Source organism: Prinia subflava, chromosome 2 (genome assembly GCF_021018805.1).
Source record: "Prinia subflava isolate CZ2003 ecotype Zambia chromosome 2, Cam_Psub_1.2, whole genome shotgun sequence".
NCBI classification, from domain to species: domain Eukaryota; kingdom Metazoa; phylum Chordata; class Aves; order Passeriformes; family Cisticolidae; genus Prinia; species Prinia subflava.
Genome location: NC_086248.1, coordinates 45,587,530 through 45,607,993, shown reverse-complemented (window position 1 = coordinate 45,607,993; position 20,464 = coordinate 45,587,530). Strand labels below are relative to the sequence as shown.

Here is a 20,464-nt window from a genome sequence, read left to right as displayed (position 1 = left end):
GAAAAGTGGAATGCTGTAGGCGTAAAGAACACACAGAAATAAGTGGCAATATAGGTGAAATGGAGAACCACAAAAGAGATACAAAAACATAGGCAGAAAGGGAAGCATCCCATTCAGTTGAGGAATATAGGAGGACAAAGGGAAATTCTTCTCCATTACTGGCATGAGATGGGGAGCAACAGCTCCCACCTCCCAGTCTTGCAACACTTTTTAAAAATTAGACTTGTGTTGTCATTGTCTGAATATAACATAGGTTTTTATAGAACCACAGAATGGTTTGGGTTAGAAGAGACCTTAAGGTCATCTAGTTCCAACCTCGCTTTGAATGGAACCATACTATTTCAGTAGTTTTTAGTGTCAAATTAAATTTAGTGATAAATTTGTTTGAGCTTAGATCTAATGGGTAATAGCAAAAACTTGAAACGAACAGTGAAAGGTTACTGTAAAAAATCTCTAAACAAGGGAAATTTTGTTTCTGAAGGGCTGTAGTGGAAGCAGAGTTATGTACTATATCCTGTATGATGAGATTTATGGAGAAAATATTCCACTTGTAAGCTAATATTAGTTTTAGAACACAACCAAAATTACACAGCATCTCTACAGAAAGAAGCATAGTATTAAAAATTAAACACATAGAACATATTCAAAAATCTTGTACCTTCACAAGATTTAATATAATAATGGGAGAGCCAAATCTCTGAAGCATTTGATCAAAGTGAAGAGCAGCAACGTGTGCATAAGGATCTGCTTGGTCCACTGAAACAAACATAAATTGAAGATAATAATAAGTGAGCTGTAGATTTTTCCTTAATAGTACTCCTCACAAAAGATGCATTAATTCTCTGGTAAATACTCTCCTCTCTTTTCATGCAAAAGCTGTTAAATAATATTCCCTTTGCAGAATTGGAGGCAACTTCTTAAATTTTCATGAAATGCTTTAAAAGAACAATTATTCTGGCCCCATTAATCTCAGCCCAGACATTTTCCACCATTTTCAACAGGTTTAATATTTTATCCATAATACTAAGACAAATGTAGCTAACTTTGCACACAAAGTAATACAAAGAAAGCTCACATCTTCAAACAGAAACTTTTCCTATTTAATTTTTAAATGTGAAGTCTAAGATGGAGAATTTTTCTTAATTTTTTACTTTAAATTACGGCTTCACAAAGGACAAGTGAACAGACAAGCTGCTCATTTTTACAAATTCAATTTTCACATATTCTCTCAGATGTTCCTTTAGGACACAGCACTAACCATAATCTACCACAAAGAATAATTTGTACACACGTGTTATGGGTGGCTTAGGCATCATAGTTGAAATATCTTGAGACCAGTACAGAGGGACAGACCCTCGAACCTGAACATAGGAAGAGTAACTCCCCGCAGAAAATGACATAACTGAAGCATCATAAAGTATTTGTTCAGTTTCCACTTCATTAGCAACATCTCCCTAAACCAAACAGAAATACACATATGATGTAGACATGACATTCAAAGCTGCATGCAGTACAGAGAACTGATCATTACAAACAGAGCACAATTAACTGTGAGACACTGAACCACAGTAGTGAGAACAACACTGAAGGTTAAATTCCCATTTGTCCCTAATGCATATTACTGTATTTTAATTTTTTTCCCTCAGTTTGGGAAACAACATCATTTCTAAGTATAAAGAAACCAAAACAAGTGGCAATTTAAACTTATTATTTTAGGAACAACTTTATTATGCCAACGAAAAATGTAGTGATACCTGTGATAACATCACCTAATAGCATAATTTATAGCCAAACTCTGAACAACCCTCTAAACCATTTCAGCTCTTCAGTCAGCCAAGCTCAAGCTTTCATAATGAGGGGGGGGAGGAGGAAACAACCTGTAAAATCATATTTGATTTACCTCACAGTTTGCTCCTCGTTTCAGAAAACGCGTTCCAGCAAATTTGCTTGACCTTCTGGCTATCAGAGTGACATATATAGGGCGGCCATATATTAACAGCTCTTGAAAAAGAAGTTAAGGTTTACATGTCGCATGCCATTTTTTGTTCACCTACTTTATGCAAGCAAAAATAAGTTCTAACAAAGGTGTACGGAACTGATACATCTGATTTATTAAAATCACCTTTACAGCGATGAGTATCATTTCCAAACTGATTTTGCAGCTGGAAGGGAACTTTGCCCATTCCAACAATCAGTTTTAGGAACTTGGAAAGAGAATCTACATTGTCATACATCACCCACTCTTCAGAACCTACAAAAGAGAAGCAACATTTTTATTTTATTTTATTTTATGAAATGACAATGGAGGTGGGATAGATACAAGATACACCTAGCACCACATTTTCAGATGAAGTATATTAGTCATCCTCTAATTATTTGTTTGGAAAAATAGATAAATTTGCAACTACTTAAGTAACAACTGAAAGCCAGAGGCAAACAGGCTACAGATCCAGAGGTGGCTTTTTTATGGTCTTTTTCCATTTTGCTAACACCAAACAGAATCAGAGCCTAGTGTGACTATCACTGCTTCCTCGGAGTAAGGGAGGCACAAGAAAGAGCCAAGAAGAACTTTGCTCACACACTAAGCAGCTGGAGGCATAATGCTGGTGGTTCAGATCCAGCTTTGATTAAGTAAGACCACAAATGAAATAATGGTATATAAAAACACATCTAGCTTTCTGTCTGGGGACTAAACCAATGACCAACAGTCTCACAATCAAAAAAAAAAGCAAAATTAAATTTTGCAGACACCACTAACGTTAACTTTGTAATTGTATTTGCTTCCCCAGAAATTTTAAGCTAACGTAATAGTGTTGGTGAATAAAACAGAGTGTCTTTGTAATACACTAAATCACTAAATTCTTAATGTATAACATGACATTTCTTTGGATTGTGGTATTCATTTGGACTTTTGCTCCTCCTGCTACAATGTACACAGACCCATTTAACCCTTTAAGTCAAGAAGAGAGACTTTCACATGTCCTAGTGCCCTTCACAGAGCAGGGCTGAAGTTCTATTATCGTCTTCAACAGAAAGAGAGTAAATACAAGAATTTCTGCAAATCTCAGTTACTAAAAAATGTTTTAGAGAAGATTAGTAGGAGAGTATTTCCATGGCAATGTCATGGTTTAAACACAGCTGAAACCAGATCAGTCAGCAATTCAGTTCTGCTTAGCTTTTCTCCCTCTCCTCAAACATCTATGAAAAAATACAGCTGAGCCCAAAAATCCTCTCAAGTTCTTTACTACTAAATCCCATGCTTATAAACAGAGCCTCACTGAAAATCTAGTCTACCTGTGTTAGGGCCTTCTTACAATAACTATATTTCTTACTTAGAAAGTAATGAAATAAAAGCCAAACAATAAATATAAAATTGAATGGTATTTATATGACCAAGAAATAATTCAATGTTCAAACTGGGTTTTTTTTTCAAAACTGATAAACCAACAGCAGTAGATAAACCTTACAACAGTAGAAGGATACTTGATTGCCCACAGAATCCATGAATAATATACAGCAGCCAGTCACGATGAACAGCATTTCTTACTGCCTCCAGAAGCTTGGCATTCCACACGTACTTTTCATAAGGCTTGCTGCAAATCCCAAACACACCTAGGGAGTTGTTACAATGAAAATGCATAAGCAATTAAGAAACAAGCTCACCTGCTTTAAAACCCAGGACATTGGATCTTTGTTTTGTTTTTCCCTTGATTGCAACTCAGTGTTATCATTTACTTGCATCCTGGAGGTTTGCCAAACACAGATAATTTCAGGCCCATGCTGAAGTCCAGTGTTTATGAGGATTTGCAGTTTTTCTATAGTTGCCAGTCACTGCTGTGATTGAGTGTCTTCATGCAGAAGTTACTGATATACTTCACTACTGAAAAGGGATCTCTACATAGTAGCATCAAGGGATTTGATAACAAGGGAAATAAAGTCGTGAATTCCAGTTAAGGCAAAAATGCTCTTACAGGAAGACTTTATAAGCTTCTCAGTTCTGGGTCACCTCTAATTACTTACTGGGTTCTGGAAGATCATGCACATCTATCCTTTTTCACAGAGTTCAACATGGTTTTCCTAATTTGCGCTAACACCAAGAAAAGCAAATTAAAATTCTGTTTCTGATATATGTGGAATCAGAGTCTTTTTCTATTTCAAATATCATGACCAAGATGACAACTGTCACTGAAAAGTGGCAGAGGGAATTGAATGAATCTGAAACTTGAAAGAGAAGAAAGAGGACAAGAATTCTATTACCTATATTTTTGCACACTTTTTTCAAATGAAGTTTCTGACAGTACGAATTATACTGTAGCAGTATGAATGCCAATTATAGCAGACAACTACAGCAGTCAAATTTTCTGCTGCAGGAGAAAAGAGTTCTTACAGACTGCAGGTGAAAATGCAGCTATTGAACAAACTATTGCTACCTAGACCAAATTTACTGTAAGCCCAAGGAAAACTGACATAACCAAAATATCTTCATGAAGGAATTCAGACAGTCAGCAGAAGCTGGTCACAAGCACTTAGCCAGCAAGTTTTCCTCTTTCTTACTACCTGCAGCATTACTTTGGTGAGAACTAATTCTTAAATGACAGGTGCTATTTGTTACATATATTCTATGAATAGATAGGTGACTAGCATGCAGTGCTGATGGGATCAAGGTTAGGGCATCCTAACTTCCTACTGTTTTTACAAAGACATAGAAGAGATAGTGCCCTTGTAAGGATTCCTGAGGGATGCTCCAGATTAGAGTCTTTGCAGAAGAGGAATTGTTGCTCTCTTCATTCTTTATGGTCCTTTCTGATATTATAGTATTTGATAACCAGCTGCTGGTATCTGGATATATACGACCATGTTACTAGTATCTTTTTTGGGGGATCATGAGGGTTTCATTCAACAGAATAAAATCCAATATTAAGAATTTCAGGAGAAACTTTCCGTGTGTGTGTGTGCATGAAGAAAAAGGGAGAGAAAATAGTTTTTCTCTCTGGCTACTCATCTTTATACTCTTATGAATATGTTAGATCCAAACTGAAATTCCAACTGAAGTGAGTAATTTTTCTCACATTTCTTGACAGGATTTACTACAGTAAGATGATGCTAACTTCATACAGTTCCTCTGTTGTCAGTATTCTCCAATATAAAACAAAAAAAAAGTATTGGTACTTAATCAGTTATTGCTTCCCACTCTCCTTTTAATTCGTTCCTGTTGAGAGACTCAGAAGTCAGTAGAGAAACCAACTGCTGACAAAGGTCAGCATGCTCAGTCGTCTTCCCTGGTTGCAATGTAACTTAAAACAACGACTACACACCTCTAGAAACCGCATTGTTCAAACTGAAATGTACTTGGCACTTGACAAAATCTTTTATTAACTCACAATTGTTAGGACACTACTGACCCACAACAGAAGACGTGAATGTTTCTCAAAAGTCAACTTAAGTGAAACATATTTTAAATGCACTCATCAACAACATCAGTTTAATTAGATGTGTTTTCTTACCACTTCCCCCCTGTGTTGAAAGTCCTTCATCTTCAAATATATCAAAACTCTCTTGTCGGGTCTGGGTTGTTTCAGTTTTTAATGTCTCAAGTGGCATTCTCAGGACAGTAAGATTATACTGAAGGGAGTGAGACAGATCATAGCTGTAACTGATAGACAGTTAACATTTATTAATAATTATAGATCCAGAGGAATTTTCTGAAAGCCCTTACTTTACAGGCGTACTAATATTTAACACAGTACTATTTTATAGAAAAGACTTCTGAACAAGATACACAGATTCTGATTCCATAATGGCAAATGATATACATGATTTCCAAAAGAAGCTTTATAAACACAGAAACTATTTACAGTTTACAAAGACTGAAAATGTGTTTATATCCTTCTTTTAACTGAAAACTAAACATATCTTTTAAATGAAGTATATCAAGAAACTTAATTCACCATGTCCCAAGAAGCATTCCAGTTTTAAAAAAGCTATTCCATCAAGAATATCTATATACATTGACAACCTTACTTTTCTGAAATTTAAATGCTGCCACTTTCTAACTGCTCCCTGAACTCAAAACAGCCAAAAAACTGGTGCACAAAAATTGTATCTGTCCCCAAATTTATGATTGCAGCACAGACGTATATTAAGGCAATGGCTGCCGAATAAAGAAAAGGGTTTTTTTAATTCCATAATAGTTACAAATTTTCCACCTCATGTCTCTTTTACTAACACTCTATACTAATTGATAATATTTTTAAGCTACTAGGCTTCTTCCAAATGAGAAAGCAAATGTACACTACATTTAAATCACAAATACTCATATATTTCCATTTTAGTCTAAGACTGGCCCTCATGTAAGTTCTAGATATTCATTAATGATCTAAAAAATGATTTAAACATTAGACATTTAGACTTATCACTAATGATAACAAAGTGTAATCCATGCATCCACATATTTCCATAATAATGTCCTGACCCATCTGTTAGGGAAAAAAGAAGTCTGTAACATGCTCTGCATATAACAGAGCCTTCAAAGAGTATCCCAGTAAGAGACATGTTCAGGCTGCTTCCCCACCCTCCCCTTAGACCAAACGTTTTCTTGTAACTGATTTCTAATTTTCTTCAGGATTTATATAAAATCATGCAGAAAAATGTGCTATGCTTTCAGCCAAGAACAATTGGAATGAAGCTGACAAATTAAAAAGATTTCAAACTATAGGAAAGAATATTACTATCATCCTATGTTTTTCCTTTTGAAAGTGAAAATCAGGCTAAATATGCAATTAAAACATAGAGCACAAAAAACATTTTAGGAAAACAATTCTTTTAATGAAAAATAAAATATAAACAGTAAATTATCTGCCAGTAGGAAAGTTTTCATTTATGCCACACAGGATTTGTGCCAAATACATATTTTTGTGTCATTCACTTACTCATTTTTTTCTGTACAAGAAATTTTAAATATGTAGTTCATCTTAATTCTACAGTTTCAGCTTGCAGAAAACAAGTCTTTGGGAAGATCTCCCTATTGCCTTCCAGTACTTTAAGGGGACTTATAAAAAATGGAGGGAGAGCAACTTTTTACACGGGCAGATGGTGATTAGACAAGGTGAAATGGTTTTAAACTAAAACTGGAGAGATTTAGGAGGAAATTCTGTACTATGAGTGTAGTGGGGCTGGAACTGGATGATCTGTAAGGTCCCTTCCAGCCCAAACCATCCTATGATTCATTTTATGATAAACATGTTTATTAGAGTCACATAGGAATCTTCTCCTTTCCCTTCTATGTAGAATCATGGAAACAGTACAAATTTGTCATCTCCAAGTAGTGAAGGGGAAGTTGTATAAAATATTAGGGCTGGGAGACAATGCGTGGAAGAAAAGCTCAGGTTTTATACCACAAAAAGTCTTTCACATGCAAAAGCATGAAACACACACAAAACTTAGGTAGGTTTTATCCTCACAGATCCAGCTGTGACAAAAAAAGCCTTCATTTTCCAAGAGGAATTATCCTCTAGACTGACACACCTTTTGGTAATTGCAAAAAGGATTTTTTTGTTTATTTTTGTTTTAAGTCTTCAAGTCTTCTAACTACTACTACTGCCAGGTTTGTCACCACATTTCTCCCATTTTTGTGCTGTCCCAGAAATCTCACTTAATAGTAGCTGGGACACAGAAACTTGTATTAGGTATGGCATTCATGAAACAATAAAGAAAAGAACTGCAATGCCTAGAAAGCCCTGTGAAAGGCATACCCCACACAGGGTGTATCTTAAATGAGGACCTATTTCTCTACCTTTGCTTCTGAATCAAGGCAAACCTTTTTTTATGGAAAATGAGATCAATAAAGAATAAATTATAAGACAAGAAAGCACCCTGAAACATAATACTTTTCCAAAGAGAGAACTTCTGCATAATCTGGCAAGGCTGAACAGTCAGTGGAAACAGTAGTTCCAGTGTCTACTTTTTTCCATGCCATTAATAGTTCTATATTTTTTAACCTAACGGAGATTAAATTCCTAGCCAATTGATTAAAGGAGAAAGCAGGTTCAAAATACACAGATGAAAATGGACAAGCAGCATGATCATGTGTCTTATTTCTCCAGAATATCAACCTAAAAGTCTTGGGTATCAAAAACAAAACCCATGGTCTTCTAGAAAGTATAGGTGCACATTTTTTACCTACCTAAAATAGAAGTTGCTAGAAAGGTCCACATTTTGAAAGATTCTCAGATACCTAGCAAAATAATTAAAGTTGTAGGAAAAATTATTTTAAATAGACTGAGCATAAGAAATCATTCAGAGGATCACAGAAAAGAAACCACACATAAATATTGATTCTTGCCTTATGTTCCCTTCCTATCTTACTGTAATTGTTTTGACAGGTAATTACACTAGATTGTCAGCATATGGATTGAATAAATCAAATACCCTTTAAAAAAAAAGGAACTAATGTCTACACATACACATATTCTGGTTTTTTAGGCAGTTTTAAATTCTGGTTCTATTTTCCACCTATGTACATCAAATTTTTCAGGACTTAAACAAGAAAACTCTCAAAAATACTACAAAAGAAATAAAAACTTTCAGTTACTCTCATATAAATGAACAAGAAAATAAATATCTAGTAAAATCTGCAAATTCCCAGAAAAAAACATTACATTGTCTACGAATAATGGCTGATATCATAAATATGTAGGTTAGACAACATGGTCTGCTGCACACTAAGAGGAGAGACGGAGGTCTATGATCAATCCCACCTTAAAGTGGAAGGTTTTAATATTTACTACTGGGTTGGTTCACATTACCTGACATCAATTTATTGTAAACCATCACTTTTTGACTATTCACACTTAGTGCAGACTGAAAAGCAGTTTATTGATACCAGTTGCCTACTATTTCATAGAAGCAAAGTTACCCTACCCTGATAAAAACATAAAGGCTCAAACTTCTCTCGTCATAAAAAAGTCCCTGAAAAGAAAGAAGCAGTTAAACTTACCAGTGAATCTTTTTACCACCCTTTACAACTGCAACTTTCACAAGATTCTGACAGCACAGAATCATTTAATAATCTATTCAGCACTTTTTGAAGGCACAAAAGATCTCTTCAGGTGAGATTAACATCATGCAAGAGCTACTAAACAAAGAACAGTGTCCCAAATTGTACAAACCAGTATAAGCATTACTTTGCCCTTGCAGAAACAATGTTTATATTTGACACTTCTTGGTGCAGATTTGCTAAACTTAGCTGTGACATGGAGATATGGACAATAAACTCTAGAAGACTATGACAGTTGTATTTACTCTCCAGGCTAGAGGCCACAGAACTTGTAGCTTTCTTCCATCCAACAAGATAAAATGGCTTGAATGACATACTAATACAAAAATCCCATGACAGAATTTTCCAGTTGCATATCAACATTGTTTAGAAAATATTCAACAAGTACACACTGATTACCAGCATTATTTACCTGGCCTCATCAGGATGACTGACTCTTACAGAGTCATTTGGAATGTAGATCATATTTGTATCTTCTATTTTATAAATTGCATGACCTCCAATATCTGCCATTTTTCTTCTTTTTGTTATTAACACAATGTAGTAGCCTTCCAAAAACCTGACAAAACCTGTTAAAATAGCATTACAAGGGTTTTAGTTGCATGTTTGTGTTTATTGGATAAAACATATTTAGACAAACAGTATCAGAATTGTCTCAAGACTTCAAAGGATTTTTATTTGTTCTTAATGTTATATGCATATATATAGAGAGAGAGTCTTAAAATTCACTCCCATTAATCAATGAAATACATAGTTTTTGCATATTTCCCCTCTCACTGTGGGTATTTTTAATACCAGGTAGCAGAGGTAGGACACTGAAAATTTGGACTATGTTTCTGTCTACTTAACATATTTGTATTTGCTTTTGACAAGACTCTCATTGTTCAGAGTGAGGCATACTCTATTTACTTCAGATATGAAAAGGTTAATTTTTCAGGGTAAGGAAGAATCTCAGACTCCAATTTTCTTTTCAGGTTCATGTATTCTCTGCTGAGGAGGGACACAGAACAGCAAAAGGAACTGTGGGTAAAACAACACCTTTGTGCTCTCTCTCCTTAACAGCAGGGAACTGAATTCCTCGACTAGAGCAGCATCTCCTCCAAAACAGCCATTCAGAGTATCAGGGGTACTCCTTTTTTTCCTGTTTCCCCTCTCACATACCAACACTTGACCCTGGTGAAATGCAGAAGGCTAGGAAGGTAGAATAGGCAGTGTCTGGTTTTACTGCCTATAAAAAGATGGCTTCTGAAGCCTCCACCCTCATTCCCTGCAGGGCATAGCCATGCCTCTTCATGGAGTGCCTTCTTTGGATACCTCTATTACATATGATTAGGAAAAAGTGTAACAGACCTTTAAATACAACACAAATGTAGAAATTCAGATAAAAAATAGTAACACATAACCACTCCTGATCACAAATGCTTTATTAATACAGTATAGTACAGCAGTAATATGCTTTCATAAGTAATAAATTACATTAATTAACTATTGGAGGTAACTGCTCTGATAGGTTGCTGAGAGCTTGAAACTCACTCTCTACTGCAGTACCAAGAAATAAATTAATTTGGGGAGGAAGGTGATGATGACGACATGATACAAACGGACTTCACAATTCATAGCTTTACTTGTATTTATACTCAGTTGTTTTAGCTTTGCATTACAAACTAAAGAAGAAGGATGAGGAGAGCACGCATTTTCCTCCCTGTCACTGCTGGAGGCTGCAACGTGATCGAATGCACTGCAATCTTTTCTTCTACCTTATTAGCCCCCCTTGGAAAAATGCTCTCACCTGCACAAGGGCAGGAGGCCCCTGCTGACAGTAAGAAACAAACCTTCCATTTGAAACACACTATTGAATTTCAGTTGTTAAATAGTAGTCACAGTTCTTCCTGTATCCTCCAGGTACTAAAATGTGAAAATGCAACTTATGTGAACAGCCTCTGTCCTTTGAATTTCACCAAACATTATACCAAAGTCTGATAGGGAGCTGAGCCTTTCTCCTTGGCCTGGTTCCCTCCCTTTAAAAGCAATTTCTACTTTTAAGCGCTACACAGTAAACCAGAACTCAGCCTATCAGCACCCCCATTCTGAGTGCACTGAATGTATTGCATCTGGTTAATGAAATAACTGGAGGACAGAACAAAGCTGTTCTTTACAACTCGAGAAAAAACAGCCCTGTTCCTCTAACCTGGGCCTGGAGGCAGAAATAAACAACCAGTTGCATTCCCTCAAATTACATGTTTATATGGATATGGTCTGAGTCATGTAATTTGGAAGTATATAATCTGATAGAGAGTCTGTTACTTCTAAAGAGTCATCTAGAAATGCATATACCACATCTGGTAACCAATACATTTGTGTAACAAAATAGAAACTCTCCTGCTATGAACAGTACATATAAACAGTCATACAACTGGGATGCAAAATTTTAATTGATTGCAACCACTTTCCAACCAAATATTTATCACAAATATTTATCACAGTGAGCACTGATGGCTTGTGCAAAAAAAACACCCCAGTGCTGCAAGATTGTTAGAAGCTCCTCTGGGTTTACCCATATTATGAATACTCTTAAATCAGTATAAAGAAACATAAACACCATCTGAAGAATTTCTGAAAAGCTGGATGCATTGATAAGTTCCAAAATGCTTCACAGGCACAAAGAATGAAGAAGCAAGTCTGCTTAATTTGCCACTTTGGATTAGAATAGAATTTTATTACGTTTTGATTGTTACGCAAAATTCAGGAGCATCCTTCAAAATAATTGCATTCTCTACTTTCTCTGCAGCTTTGTCCAGGTGTATATCGACTCTAATAAACCACAAAGTATTCTTGAGAGCTGTCACAGCACACATTAACATTAACTTTAGAGACATGAGCCATCAATACGCTGACCTCAGTATCAGACAATAGGCAGGAAAGTAGTGACTTTCAGATGAAGTTAGAAGTTATTAAATCCTTGAAGCAATGCTTCAGGATCATGGACAGCTGAGCAGGATTTTAAAATTCAGCTGACTTACCAGTCAGTTATACTTGTTCAAACATGAAAAAGAAATCTTTAAATATGTCACTGCAAAAAGTTAACCAAATAGAAAATGTATCTTTCTGAATAGTGTGTGATAAAGAAATACAGCCTAATAAAGAGTGTTGACTTTCATTTTCTTTTTGAAAAACATTCTGTGAGCTGTGAAATTCAGGAGTCAGATTCCACAAGATTTATATTCTAAGATCAGCTGAGTTTGGTAAGACCTTCAACCAAGCTTCTAGAGTTTGGCTTTTTCCTAGATCTGTCCCTTAGTGACAAAGACAAGACTGGTTACAGTACAGTTTTCACCCCTGTACTGACCTCCTGTTTTCAAAAAATACACAGAAACTTACTTATCTTTGAGCATAACAAATTTCTAAATCCTCTTTAGTTTTATAAGTAAATAAAATCAGGAGGAGACAGAAAGATATACAGCATGATAAGCCTCACCTCCAAGGAAAACAAAAGATTTTATAAAATCAATCAAAGCACTTACCTACTATACCAAAAGCAGAGACAGCTCGAGATAACCCCGAAGAGCCCTTCTGCCCCATCTTTGTTCTGTTTCCCAGGTCCAAACGACCAAGAAGTTCCCTCACCTCTTGTTGCGTATAAACATGCTTTAAAATAAAAAGCCACACAAGTTACTGATTTGGTAGTTAAAAAGTTATTTCATGTCAGAGAATAGCAGAATTTGCTTAATCTGTGAAATAGACAATAAACCAAAGGCCTGCTCTACATTCTTTGTTTCCCATTTCAGTACTACCAACAAGTAACCAGTATTATTTGAAACAACTGGGACAAAAAGCCCAGCACCAGATAGACAGGCACTTACCTTATCATCAATTACAACCAAATCCCTTGGTTCAGTGCGATCGATTTTCAAAACACGGTACTTGGTTTCTGCAGGATTACTTCCAACTAGAAAATACCTCTACATAAAAGAAAACCAACAAGTCAGAATATTATACAAGACAAAGCAACTAAAACCTAGTGTAATGTAAGACATCAGCAATGCCATTTACATATTGTCTAGACTAGATCCATTCCTACTAACATCAAATATGCAGTATTCCACATGGACTGTTAATAAACTGTTTTAGACACCAGCATCTTAGGTATCTGTATCTGTATACAATCAACCTCTACAACTTAAAAGACCTCTTACTCTCCTTCGTACAAGGAGGAAAAAAACCTAAAATCAAAGGTTAAAACCTGCTTAGAGAAGATAAATTGTAATTTACACCAGGTACTGTCTATCCACACCCTGCCTCAGCCATTACTTACTTGTCTTTTCACTTGCTTTGTAAAATCCAGCAGGACCTTATACACGAGTTTTTAACTTTCCATGATCTAAAACTTCTGTTACTATATTGTACTTCTTTGCTATTTCTGTCAACTAGACTTTCCTGATGCATACTAAACACTGTAAAATTGTAAGTACTTCAGTACTTCCAGTTTTCTTCTATTTTTATTTATATTTGCTATGACAGTCTTCTCAACAATGTTCTTCCACAACACTAAAATTTTCTGGTTAACAATACTACTGTTTAAAAAATATCAGCTTTACTTCACATTTAAAATATGAAAGAAAGACCATAGATAACATAGAGTTATGTCCATTTTTCATGTAAGGAGATCAAACTATAAGTTAATTTCTACATTTAGAGGAATTAACAATAAGCACAGGTTGTAGGACTGATTTACTAAAAGTAGCTCTCATTTTTCTAATTCATTGAATCAGTGTGGTGCTAGCACAGCAAGGTGGAACTCATTAATAACGCTTAGCCTAGTAGGAAAACGTGGCAAATCATGTGGATCTATGCAGTCAGCTCTTAACTCTAAGAGTCACATGGATTTAAGATGTTGGAAAGGAAATCAATAATCATAGTCATACAAACCTCACAACTTCATAATTTATATAATTATATGTTAAGAAACATCTTTACTCTCAAAATATTTAAGGTGAAAGATGAACTTAAAGCCCTCTTTAGTTTCCTTGAATTCACAAAAGCATATACATATTCAGTAAGCTCTAAATAGGAAAATAAAATATTTAATTTTAAAAGTCATAAAAGGAAACACCACCAAGTTCTGCCTTTACCTTGTACAATGACATAACTGTGCCGAGTGGTAAGTTTTGCTGTTTACACCCAAATGACAGTAAGAAGGCCCTTCAAATTCATATGCCCTCACAACACTCCCTCACTGAAGCCTCTGAGGCAGCACTTTGGCACAGGAAAGCGTTTCCTACAGGGTTTATTTCCGCAGAGATGTGCTTTCTCAGCAGAGATGTGCTGCAATGCATAGCCCAGGCTCCCCAGTCTGGCCTCCTAAGAGCAGCCTCTGCAATGGATCCCTTAGTGCTGTCTTGGTTTACATAACCAAAAAATGTGTATTGTATTTCAACCGTTGAAAGCAGCTAGGGAGACATTTTTTCTTTATCTCTTGTAACTCCAGGGGGGAGGGGGTGGATGCCTTCTGATAACAGGTCAGCTGTTAAAACCAGGTGGGGCAGTGTTTCTTACCTCTTTCACCATCCACCCTCCGGGGCAATATCTCCTGGTAATGGGCCATTAAGGCTCACCAGTGACATGACACATTGCACCATCCCATTGTGAGATGCTCCACCCAGTGGGGGGGAGCCAGCTGTTCCTACCAAGATAAAAACTGAGATGTAGGAACACCAAGCAGCCTGGTTTCCACTTGATTCTCGGAGGAAGACGGGACCCATCTCGCCATCATTGGATCCTTTTCTACAGGATCATTTCTACTCCACAGAACAACATCTGTTACTTCAGGAGGATTTATTTGGACTGCTTCCAACATCCTGACAACAGGGTGTCAGGTTGTATCCCTGACTCTGCCAGGGTTTTCTAGGATTTTTTTGTTTGTTTGCTTGCTTGTTTTTTTGTACTACTACATTTGTATTTGTTTTTTAACATTCCTAGTAAAGAACTGTTATTCCTATTCCCGTATCTTTGCCTGAAAGCCCTAATTGCAAGATTATAATAATTTGGAGGGAGGGGGTTTACATTCTCCGTTCCAAGGGGAGCTTGAACTTTCCCTGATAGATACCTGTCTTTCCAAACCACAACAAGTGCCAAGCTCTTGTTTCCCAGGAGGAAATCATAAGAACAGTGCATGGCACCAAATGGTGGTATCACCCACCATCAGCAAGAAACACCAAACCACCAAGAGAGACACTTGCTTCCACCATGCCATTACAACATACTTTTCTTATTCAGCAAAGCTGAATAGGTAGAGGGAAATGTAGTCATTTGTAATACTCAGATGATAAGTTCATATATATTTCAAGAGTGCAGCTTCCTTATTTGTAGAAAACTGTTAGCTAATTAAAGGTAAACAATTTTAAGTATTCCATAATACTGCAGTACAGCTCAGTGATGTCCTACTATGTCCAGCTCACTAAATGAGTACAATTTCTTCCCCAAATGATACCTATGCTTACTAACAAATAATAGTGAATAAAAATAGAAGAGCCTAACCGTAAGACGCTTGTCCTAATGGCAGTTTGGACCATAGAGCATATTTAAAATTGGGACACACATGGCACACAGGAGGAAGAGAGAGAGAGAGATGGATATAGAGTTGTAAATGCTATTACTAAGAAGTTCAGCTGGATACTTCGCCATTTCCATTTTAATTAACCAATAAAACATAAAGAAGTGCTGTGAGGAATGAATCACTCACATCACCTTGGCAGCTGCAATAGAGGGGTGTGCAGAGCTACAGGGCCAGCATTAGGTGCTGCTGCTGCTTAGAACAGCAGCAGAGTTAGATTAGATGAGGAGTAATTGTAGCTGCAGACCATGGAAGCAACCACCATAATGAATAGTACTTAACAGGCTCTCTGAAGTCATTTAAAGACTAATTTATAGGGTTTAAGCTGGAGAGCCAGAATGTGTAATGTATTAAGGACGGTCAGTTGAGAGCAGCATCAAACCTGAGCATCAATGGACTTAAAGTAAGGCAGACAATGAGAAATCTCTATTTAGCAAATGGGCATTTTACCCACTGCATGTTAGAGGATATTCTTGTGGAAGTAATAAAGGAAACATCCGCAAAAACTTTTGAATTTAGGTTAGTGTTCAAAATTAGGAATCCAAAATTAGACCTCCGCTTGGGAAGTTTTCAGGACTTTAACAACCTCAGAATTACGTGAAAAACCTGATATGCCCACTCATATTCAACTTTCAAGATCTGAAAGAAAAACAAAGATTGTATGAAAACTAATTATGCAAAAAAATACAAAAAAGACACTTCAGCATTAGCTGTTTCTGCTACCTAATTTATTCATCTAATGAATAAATAAGTCTATCTTACTCGATGACAAAGAGCACAAATAAAACTGAATCAGTGACATGTGCTGCAATTATATTTCCCCTCACATGAATACTAGGCGATTATAAAGAAAAATACCAAATCAACACAACACCGAGCATGTAACAGCAAATAAATTGCTATGGTTGTAATATAATTGTAAAATTAATCAAAGCTAAAATGTGCTGTAGTGTTTACAACTCTTTTGATTAACAGAAATTGTTACAATTTAAAAAAAGGAAAAGCTACAGAAACCTATCTGGGAGTATTTATCCTTATTACTTCATTCTGTTTATTACTAAGTTGAACTGAATAATTTGAAGCATTTCCCAAGTGTCTCAAACAATTCCACTCTACAGCACAACCAGTGCATTTAGATCAACAGGCAACCTTGACCAACAAAGTACTTTTTCCAGAGAACAGTACTCCAGGAGAATCTGCTGGTTCCCTCACCTTGCTCTGGCCAGAGCCCTCCAACCATACCTGAGGTGACCCATGCTGCTTCCAGGTTTACTCTGCCCCTGGCCTCTGCTGAACTTTGTTAACAAGCACACTTTACCAACCATGGCAACACACCAGGCAGCTACAAGAGCTGGACTGAAGCTTAATTTATTGCACAATTATCACTAAGCAACCACAAGATAGGAACAGTCATTAGTCATTTCCACCTGGGACTGAGTTTTAACAAAAGCAATTTAATTGAAAGGCTTTACACCATCTTTTATCAATCTTTTGATTCAGCCAAAGCAAGCAAAACAGCTTCTTCTAAAAGGAGTCTAAACAAAATAAAAAGACTTCTTACTGCAATTTGTTGTTTTTTAATGGCAGGATAATAGTTCTGAAATCAAACATTCTGCTCACTTCTTTTCCCCCCATTTTTTCTTTAAGATTACTTCTTAGAAATCCAAGTCTGTAACTATGATTTGCTTCTTTGTGTAGACTAATTATGATTAAGGAATGCCAGCACAGCAAAAAAACTTTTTCAATCCTCAGTTAAAAAGCTACAAACAGCTTAATCAGCAGGAAAAAAAGTGCAAAAATACACTACAAGTGCACTGATACAGCCAATTTTTAAATCTGCAAATAGCATTAAGAAAACATTTATGATCTTAGACAAAAAGCTTGCAAATGATACCTGTTGAGACCATGAATGTGTCTAAAAACACAAAGCCCTGAAGAAGGGGCTTCTCCGTGGCCATCTGCCAGATCCCTACCCAGCCACTCTCTCACTCCCCCTCCTCAACAGGACAGGCACGGAAAATAAGATGGAAAAGGTGATGGGTCAGGACAGAAAGATTGCCTAGCACTTACCATTATAGGCAAAATAGACATGACCCAGGGAGAATGAATGTATGTAATTCACTAACAATTAAAATAGCATCATAGTATAATTACACCCCAATGTAAAAACTCCACTTTGCTCCTTCTTTTTACAGGACCTAGAGTAATTCCAGAAGTGTGTGAGAGAGTCTTTCAGCTCTCACAGAAACTGGCAGAATGACATGAAGAAAGGACGACATGATAAGGCACAAAGAGAGGTACCTGGAAAAGCAAAGCCATCTGCTTTCCCCAATCTGTTGAAACTCTTCAAAAGAAGATCTCACAACATGAGAAATTCTAAGAACATTTGCTACCAAGCACCATTCCCTGGGCATGTTGTAATGGGTACCCATGGGTACCCAGAATGGGTACCCATTCTGCACTCTACAAGCCACAGAATTCAGTGAATTCCTTTTGTCCCAAGGCAACCAAAGCTTTTCTCTTGTTAGTCCAGTGAAGGATTCTTCCAGATTCTCCCTTCTAATTCTCAGCTAAATCTATTAAGTATCTATCTATACATTTTTCTTTAGCCAAATACTTATCTGCTCTTTAGCATCTATTCTGCTGGAATGCTTTCAGAAAAATAAGTAACTGGATGCCTTTTCAGCACTCGCTTCAATAGACTAAGGAATTTCTATATCTAATAGAATAGACTGTCCCTTTACCCCTCCCAAAACATCACTTGCACTTATGTTACTTCACCAGACCTTCAATGGACCTATTCCTGGTTGAATTCTTGCTTCTTAGATTAATATGGACTGTAAATCTACACAATATACCACACAAGGTTTTATTCTAGAGATACATAAGTATTTTTCATTAATGACCTTACCACAAATAACCACATCTGTCTTTTTCAGAGCTGTAATTCATGAGCAGTTGAACCCTCCCACTCCTTCAGATAAAACACCCAGATCTCCTCCTCCTTCACCTCTGCTTGATAAACTCTCCATAAACTTTCATTGGTGTGTAACCTATTGTAAGGTGCATGAACTTTTACAGATACTTCAAATTATTTCTTTTATCTACTCCTGAGGATCATCACAATTTCTTGCTTTATTGTGCTCTGATTATCCAGATTATTTACAATACCTTAAAAGACTAATCAGAGCTGGTCCACATTTTGAGCTAATAACATTAATGAAAATACATCAGCCCTGAAAAGATTACTTGGAAAAATCATCCCTATCAGATGACTGCTCATTCACTCCACACTGATTTATCTACTAATTTCTCTACTAAGTTTCTTCCTTCCATAACAAAGCCAGATATTTTCCTTGTGGCACTGCATCTCAGTAGAGGATTTGATTTAAATACATAAGGCCATCTATTTTTTAGATTAAAACCTGCAATACAACCAGGTTACTCTGACAGCATCTTTCTAAGTCTAGACTGTGTTCACAGCCACTTCTAGTTAGAAAATCGTGATAGCTAATGGTTGCCCAGTAGGCTGTTCACTACTTTCAACATTTTTTAAATGTGTCAGATACTCACCTATATAAATCAGTGCACTTCATGATTCAGTAAAAATTCTACAGCCTTTCTTGTGAAATCACATTCTATATTGAAGTTTCTCCAAATTGACCATAGATTAACTTCAACATTAAATATGCAATCTTTGGAGTTTTTAATATAAAGATCTTTACACTGTTACTATTAAAATCAAATAATAAAACAAATGCCTATAGTCGTCTCTGGTGAATAAAGGGCAGAAATATCTACAGGTAATTATGCCAGTCACATTACTTAATAAGCTTGTGCAAGTCATTTGGATACCGTGGAGATGGAGGCTGTAAAAGAACCTGATTAGAATAAAATGCTATTAATTAAGCCTCATAATATCCTGAAAGATAGGCAAGTGATATGACTTTACAGAGACAACACAAATTGTCTTGTTCAATGTCACGTTGCCTCAAGGGAATGATAATTTCCAGTGAACTAACCTACAGCTTTCAGGTGGGCTTCACTGGGGGGAAAACATAAAAGTTCCATCTTCTCCTGAAGAAAAGAAAATATCTTTTGTCTTTTTTTAGTCATAATGCTCAAATATCTTTAGTGCCCTCTGGTGTGCATTTCAGTGATCAATATATGCATAAAAGGAAAGATAATTGGAATTGATCTGAATAAAACCTTCAGTTCATCTTTCTGACTACTTCTAAACAAGCTTTCAACTTCCTAGGACAATCAGGAGATACAGTGAACATCTCCATGGCATTTATTGACCCAAAGCATCAGTTGAAAAGATAGGTTTCAGCAACTATGCTAAATATAAGTGTAAGAGAATTTTGATCTCCATTAATTCAATTGACACCATGAATTCAGTTCTCCTCACCTCTTGCAGTCTCTCATTTGACTCCAATAACATCCTCCTTGACTTCAATAATACTACTGTATTTTTATCTAAAGAGAAACTCAAACAAAGAAACCCTCTGTAAACCATTTCCACTTTTTACACTCCCTCGTGCATTTTGTATCTTCCTGCTTTAACACAGGGATTTTACAGGAATAAGCTGTATGACCAGTGTAAACGTCACTGTTTCTCCCATTGCTGACAGCTTAACTAATCCCTTCTTTGCACCAGAAATTTTAGGATACAGTCTTATGGTAACCCCAAATCCCACATGCTAGATCCCACATAGATCTAGCAAGTCCATGGCCTTAGGGAAATCAGAAGAGCAGCCTGAAACAAGAGAAAGCTGTTCATTTTTATTTTTGGATGA

General features: G+C 36.3%; 1 protein-coding gene across 3 annotated transcripts in view; it reads right to left on the bottom strand.

Moving 5' to 3' along the window:
• The window catches only part of FIG4 (FIG4 phosphoinositide 5-phosphatase), a 50,317-nt gene that overhangs the window by 27,359 nt on the left and 2,494 nt on the right, over window positions 1-20,464 (bottom strand). The window contains exons 1-10 of one of the 3 annotated variants that reach the window (XM_063389788.1): window positions 16,908-16,987; window positions 12,916-13,014; window positions 12,577-12,700; window positions 9,468-9,624; window positions 8,183-8,233; window positions 5,505-5,653; window positions 3,484-3,612; window positions 1,901-2,001; window positions 1,292-1,454; window positions 659-756 (exon numbers count right to left, since the gene is read on the bottom strand). In XM_063389788.1, the coding sequence (XP_063245858.1) occupies window positions 659-756; window positions 1,292-1,454; window positions 1,901-2,001; window positions 3,484-3,612; window positions 5,505-5,653; window positions 8,183-8,233; window positions 9,468-9,624; window positions 12,577-12,634 (906 nt within the window). In that variant the 5' untranslated portion in view covers window positions 12,635-12,700; window positions 12,916-13,014; window positions 16,908-16,987. Of the gene's footprint in view, window positions 1-658; window positions 757-1,291; window positions 1,455-1,900; window positions 2,002-3,483; window positions 3,613-5,504; window positions 5,654-8,182; window positions 8,234-9,467; window positions 9,625-12,576; window positions 12,701-12,915; window positions 13,015-14,608; window positions 14,636-16,907; window positions 16,988-20,464 lie in introns of those variants that run through there. The other 2 variants (XM_063389787.1, XM_063389786.1) reach the window with 2 other exon arrangements.